Here is a 7,190-nt window from a genome sequence, read left to right on the forward strand (position 1 = left end):
TTCTTTTGTGTTTTTTTTAATGCCAAGGATTTATTATAGGAAACAATCTTTTCAAAGCCCCTTAACAGATGCAGGACAAGACAGCAGTGGGAAATAAAATTGTTAAAGGTATGTATTAAACAGACAGCACATGCAGACAAAAATGATCTTTTAATGGTCTTAAAGGGAAATGTATTCATGTATTACGCACGTATGGGGAGGGGGATAAGCCTAACCTACACCAAAGATAATATCTAATATCTTTGCCCATACTTACATGCTGCATTCTCATTATTAATGAGCTGACTTTGAGCTTAGCCAATCACGGGAGATGTTGGAACCCTATACATTTACTTTCCCCAATTTTTTTTGTGTGTGATCATGTACCGTCTTATTTATATACAAACAATGCAGTGATAGTGGAGACTGAATGGATTCAGAATCAGATTTAAGCCTGGAGTATGTAGAATTGTTTCTCTTCTGCATCTTTGTTGTGCAGTGGCGTCCTTGTCTGTAAGTTACTTTGGGCGGGGAAGGTTTGTGGTAGTGGTGGTTGTGGTTATAAATTGATCTGAAACAAAACGAGAAGAAAACATTTTCAATTCCATGCTCTTGTTTAGTCTGCCTAGCATGGTTGTTATTTTGGGGTTTAATTAGGGTCCAGAACAACCACAGTACAGTATTTGAATCCTGCAGTAAATTGGATAAAATATGACGGCTATTTTATAACAAATATGTAAATGTTGTTAGAACTGAAGCTATTAAAATCTTTTAATAATATATCAAGAAACTGTACAGCAGTGGTACTCAAATCTGGCTCTTGAGATCCAGTCCAGGTTTTTACTCCAAGCAGGTTCTAATGTAGTTAATTTGAAGCTGCTAAGAAGCAATTAACTAATTTAGGACCTGGTTGGAATAAAGACCAGGACTGGAATCGATCTTGAGGGCCACAGCCGAGTACCACGGCTGTATAGTGTTAATAAAAAAAAATAAAGAAACTGCTTGACAAAGGTTTCAACGGACATTAAAAAATAGTCAGCATATTTCTCTATCAATTTTAAGAAGTTTCATTTGAATTGGAGCAATTAATGGGCCAAAATGACCATGGCAATATTTCACAGCAAACTTATGTAAGACAGTGGCAGCGCTATAAGGTAAGTTATACTGCATTTGGGAATATGGAGATTTATAAATATTATTTAAATGAATAAGGTTATTTACCTTTCCCGCCTGTTGGAATTCTAAATGGAATAAAAAAATAACAATAAAAACTTTAGCAATAGTCGAATAGTCATATTTATTAATACAGGATAATACATTATATATTTACATTATATATTAATACATTATATATTTACACATGTTTAAAAACCTAGTCTAAGTTAGTAAATAACTTACAAACTTACCCTTATAAAAGTCTCTCATGCAACCCGAAATGTCTATAGGACCCTTATAACAAAGTCCCATAGTAAAAGCATAGTAAAGTGTATTAACGGTATGGTAAAGCATAGGGAAGCATTGTAAAGCACAGAGGGGTGTGGTAAAGCATAGGGAAGCATTGTAAAGCACAGAGAGGTCTGGTAAAGCATAGGAAAACATTGTAAAGCACAGAGAGGTCTGGTAAAGCATAGGGAAGCATTGTAAAGCACAGAGAGGTCTGGTAAAGCATAGGGAAGCATTGTAAAGCACAGAGAGGTCTGGTAAAGCATAGGGAAGCATTGTAAATCAAAGAGGGCTATGGTAAAGCATAGGGAAGCATTGTAAAGCACAGAGCAGTCTGGTAAAGCATAGGGAAGCATTGTAAAGCACAGAGAGGTCTGGTAAAGCATAGGGAAGCATTGTAAAGCACAGAGAGGTCTGGTAAAGCATAGGGAAGCATTGTAAAGCACAGAGAGGTCTGGTAAAGCATAGGGAAGCATTGTAAAGCACAGAGAGGTCTGGTAAAGCATAGGGAAGCATTGTAAATCAAAGAGGGCTATGGTAAAGCATAGGGAAGCATTGTAAAGCACAGAGAGGTCTGGTAAAGCATAGGGAAGCATTGTAAATCAAAGAGGGGTATGGTAAAGCATAGGGAAGCATTGTAAATCAAAGAGGGGTATGGTAAAGCATATTAAAAAAGCATTGCAAACCAGGCTAAACTATATTAAATAAATAGTACAGCACAACCCTAGTAAAAGCATGATAAAATACATTTTATAAAGGTAAGGGCACATTCAATTAACTGGATCCTGAAAGAGCAGCCAGCCTGGGTTCTCTCTTACCTGCTGTCTTCAACGTCCAGCAGCTGGCGATAGGTGGCGATCTCCTTCTCCAGCCGGGTCTTGATGTCCAGCAGTAGCTTGTAGTCTGTGGCCTGGCGCTCTGTGTCCAGTCTGACCTGGTTCAGCTCAGCCTCCAACATGTTGATGTTGTTCTGGTAACCCTGCAGCATGTTGCTGTAGCGAGCCTCTGTCTCTGCAAGCGTGTTCTCCATGGCTTGTTTCTGAAAAGAAAAATTTACTCAGTAACTCCGCAGGGACCACTAGGATAGGGTTACCACATGAGTCCGTGTTCATTGGGACAGTTCAGGCTTTTCAGCTCGCACCGCAATGCATTCTGGTAAGTGTAGTCCCGCTGTGAAAGTTACCAGAATGCATTGCGATGTGAACTGAACTGCCCCAAATTGTTCTAGTGTACATGAAGTCATATGGTAACCCTAGTTACACATTTTTTAAGTGTTTCAAAGTGGGTTGCATTAAGGAAATGTAACACCAGGCAATTTTTCCAAGCAATTTTCACTAAGCAAAATTTGTGGCTTTAACTATTCACATGCTTCATATTATAAATAAATGCTTAGTATATAATCATGGGGAAAGCATGGTAAATCAGCAAAAATACATTGCAAACATTTTTATAATGATATGATGACTCGATTACAGCAAAGTCCTAGACTGGGTTAGGTGTTCACTGCTTTATACCACCAATATTTTCAGAACTGACTACTTACCTGTTCTGTATTAATATTACGTTTGCACGTCACGTTGTCAGACTTACCATACTGAGCGCCGACTGCAGTTCGATTTCCAGCCCCTGGATTGTGCGTCTGAGGTCGTTGATTTCAGACCTGTGGGTCTCTATGGCTTGAGTGCTGGAGGTCACCTGTTGGTTCAGGGACTCGAACTGCAAAACAAGGCAGGAAAAATTGTCATTCTTCTTGCATTGCAAGCCAAACTGTTTACAGAATTACTGGATTTCATTTAGAACAAGGGAAGCAATGATTAGGCATGAGGCCTTTGATTAAAATGTCTACAGTGTTCCAAATAACTGATACTACTCTATTATATATATATATATATATATATATATATATATATATATATATATATATATATATATATAAGAGAGATCATTCAAAAGCAGCAAACAGCTGTATATCCAAGGAGAGTCATGATCCAACAGGATACTCATTAATCACTAGAAACACTTCATTAAGAACTCGATATTTCAATAATTCGCCTTCTACCGCCTTCTTCAGATGGTAGAAATAGCTAGGTAGCCTGATGCTGTTTGTTTATATTTTATATATAAGTTATGAATATAGCATTAATATTGAGATAATCTGTCTGGCTATAGCAGCACTATCATTCTGATTGAATCCAGTGGGATTTGCTGCTTGCTTCTTGTTACCTTATCTTTGTACCAGGCCTCCACATCCCGGCGGTTCTTGTCAGCGATGCCCTCGTACTGCATGCGCATCTCCTCCAGGACTCTGGACGTGTCCTGCTGTGGGGCAGCGTCCACCTCCACGTTGACCGTCCCGCCCACCTGAGAACGCAGGGCCAGCAGCTCCTGTACAACAAATAAACAAAACCAAAATGCCATTAGAAACATCACCAAGGTCAAGGAGTGTTCCATAGCTGTCTCAATCAATCAATCAATCAATCAATCAATCAATCAATCAATTGATTTTATATTATTAAACAAACAGTGCGGGCAAGATTCTCAAAGGTATTTCCTCCAAAACTGGAGAAAGGGAAAAAACACCCGTAATAAAGCTAATAACTTTTTTCAATTCATTTTAGAATCCTAATTGTTGTTTTTTCCATTGGGATAAAAATTGCACTAGTGACGAATTGGAATAAATAGCTAAATAGAGGCTGGGCATCTTAACCGCAATGCAAAAGTGCCAGGCTCCTCTGCATTTGTGGTTTAAGAGCTTATTACCTCATCTCATCTCACGGACAGGGGACCGAATCCGTAACGGCAGTAACAACACTAAGACTAAGTATCTAAGCCTTACCTCCTGGTGGTTCTTCTTGAGGTAAGCCAGCTCATCGTTCAGGCCTTCAATCTGCATCTCCAGGTCAGCCTTGGTGAGAGTGGTCTGGTCCAGGAGACGGCGCAGGTTGGCAATATCGTTCTCCACGGACTGCCTCATCATCAGCTCATGCTCATACCTGCACAGCAGCAAAGGGGGCAGGGAGAAAGAGTCAGGCCCTTTGTCCTGCAAGACTGCACAGGCACCGCTTTAGACACCTATAGTATGCAGCGCTACGCAGGTCCTACAATAGTTTATTTAAAAATACTGGGCTCACGCAAGTTGTGATATAGTGATGTGGGGGTACAATATAGAAAATATTGTAGTGTTAGTGTATATTGAGAGAAATCAAGATAAAGACTGATAAAGTTTTATTTAAAGGGTCAACTCTCGACAGTTTTTGGTAACACTTTACGCTGTGTCTCTAATTACTGTGTATTTACAAACTAGTTACTTAGTAAATATATGTGCACTTGGACATAATTACAATGTTACATATTATGCATAGTTGCAATGTACTTAACGTGTCAAATCTTTTTGCACGATATATGTCAGTACACAATTGTATCAATAAAGGGTTAGGGTTAGGCTTAGAGTTAGGGTTATATCATGCAACAATTAAGTACATTGTAACTATGCCTAATAACATTGTAATTTTGTGTAAGTACACATGTATTTACTATGTAACTACTATGTAAATACACAGTAATTAGAGACACTTAATGTAAAGTGTTACTATGTTTTATAACAGCACTAAATCTTACTTGGTTCCAAAGTCATCAGCGGCCAGTTTAGCATTATCAATCTGCAGCAAAATCCTGGCATTGTCAATGGTGGCAGCACCGATCTGTGAAGTAAAAAAAAAAGGGCGTATTAATTGTGGCATGAAAATCTATTTTTTCAGCCCTGAGGGATAGAAAGAAATGGATTAGTTGATAAGCTGTCAACAGCGTGGCTAAATATACATTGCCTAACAACAAATAGAGATGATTGACAGCGCGATAGCTATTGTTTGGAAATCTAATCTGCTTTTGAGTCTCTCCGTCTTTGTTTGACAAGTCAATAAAGGTGGTCCAAACAGGCTTTTAATCTAATAGGAAACATTTCTAAATCTGTACCACACACAAAATGTGTTTGGTGCCTTTTAACCTTTTTAACGCTGCTATTACAAAAAAAAAAGCTTTATAGATATGTTTAGATTAAAAATGATATATTTAAGAACAGCAAAAATAGTTAATTCTATAGAGTGATGCACAACTTTTAAGCACATGTAAGTACACGATTGTATTAGAAAAAGGATTCGGCTTTCCACATGAGAGATGCATACGGTACCTTATTCTTCAGGTCCTCGATGGTCTTCCAGTATGCGCTGTAGTCCCGCTGGACGATGGGAGAGCTGTTCTCATAAAACTGCCGGATCTGGAGCTCCAGCTTGGAATTGGCTGCCTCCAGGGAGCGCACTTTCTCCAAGTAGGTAGCCAGACGGTCATTGAGGTTCTGCATGGTGGCCTTCTCGTTGAGGTTCGTCAAGTTGTCTTGGCCCCCCATGCCGCCACCCGCAGAGTAGGACATGCTGTAGCCGCCACCAGATCCGAAGCCACCTCCGGAACCGTAGCCGCCTCCAGAACCGAAGCCACCTCCGGAACCGTAGCCGCCTCCAGAACTGAAGCCACCTCCGGAACCGAAGCCGCCTCCGGAACCGTAGCCGCCACCAGACCCCATGCCAGAGGAGAGGTTGTAGATAGAAGCAGAAGAGATACGACTGCCTCTTCCACCTGCACCCCCATAGACGCTGAGCGCCCTGGGTACACTGGCCACAGAGCCTACCCTGTGTTGGGTGACCTTAGTACTTGTACGTACAGACATGGTGACGCAGAAGAAGTGAAGGAGCTGATAGCGTGATATAACAGTTCCTGGAGCTTCAAGTGGCTGCAAGGTTATCCTCTCGTCTCCTCGCCTCCTCTTAATATAGCGATCGGACTGGGTGTTGCCTAGGTGTTGCTAGGCTATCATTGGTGGGTTTGAGCACACTGGGTACTGGAACATTCCAAAGGAATGTTTTGTTTATTGTTCAGATTAACTGGCTTTCAGCTAATCAGAACACCTGAAAGGTATGCATGTATATGCCTGTCAGTAATGAGGGTTTTTTTTAATTTATTTTTTGCTTCATTGCTATTCAGTTACAGTACCCTGAAGTCACGGGTACTGTAACTGTGCACCTCTGTGCCATCAGTGAATGTATTGGTATAGAGCCTACTTTGGGAAAACAGTACAGAGTGGCATTCTTTTTCAATACAACATGCACCATAACTATGTTCAGACTCAGGCTTATACAGCATGTACAGTTGTACAGTGTACAGTATACAGTTATGGCATGAGACATCATTTTAAAAAATATATATATATATATGAACATAATTTAGATCTTTTATTTAACATCATGTAATCAAATAAACTACAAAATAATATTGCAAAACTCTACCGGATGCCATAATAGTAGTACAGTAGTGTTTCATGTTAGATTTTGAAATGTCACATTTTTCAATTGCTATCATGTTTAAGTATATGGAAAATTGTGTAATTCAATATGTTAACGTAACATTATTAATCAAGTTTATCCGACTTTATGAAGCAAAATGAGTTCATTCTATAGGGTGATGCTAAACCTCTGGTCATCGCTGTAGATTTTTGATTTTGTGAAAACAGAATCAAAAACAAAATTAAAAAGACTGATGCCCGTCCCTCTTTTTTTATTATAGTTGTAGAAGCCTTTTGAATCGTATTTTGTCATACTTGTACTTGCTAGAACCAAAGTCATTGTATTTATCTTGCTCTTAATTGTATTATTACTTGTACTGTGATTCTTGAAATGTATTTGTTTACGACTGTAAGTCGCCCTGGATAAGGGTGTCTG

The 7,190-nt window shown here is 39.4% G+C and overlaps 1 protein-coding gene across 1 annotated transcript; it reads right to left on the reverse strand.

Annotated features, from left to right (window-relative positions):
• Positions 1 to 6,225, reverse strand: LOC117433479 (keratin, type I cytoskeletal 19-like). Its single transcript, XM_034055775.3, has 8 exons — positions 5,609 to 6,225; positions 5,041 to 5,123; positions 4,259 to 4,415; positions 3,646 to 3,807; positions 3,013 to 3,138; positions 2,241 to 2,461; positions 1,201 to 1,220; positions 1 to 550 (listed from the first exon to the last, which is right to left on the reverse strand). The coding sequence occupies exons 1-8, from the start codon at positions 6,140 to 6,142 to the stop codon at positions 498 to 500; spliced, it is 1,356 nt and encodes a 451-aa protein (XP_033911666.1). The 5' UTR covers positions 6,143 to 6,225; the 3' UTR covers positions 1 to 497.
• Between the last annotated feature and the right edge of the window lie 965 nt (positions 6,226 to 7,190).

The sequence above is a fragment of the Acipenser ruthenus genome, chromosome 33 (assembly GCF_902713425.1).
Source record: "Acipenser ruthenus chromosome 33, fAciRut3.2 maternal haplotype, whole genome shotgun sequence".
Classification (NCBI taxonomy): Eukaryota; Metazoa; Chordata; class Actinopteri; order Acipenseriformes; family Acipenseridae; genus Acipenser; species Acipenser ruthenus.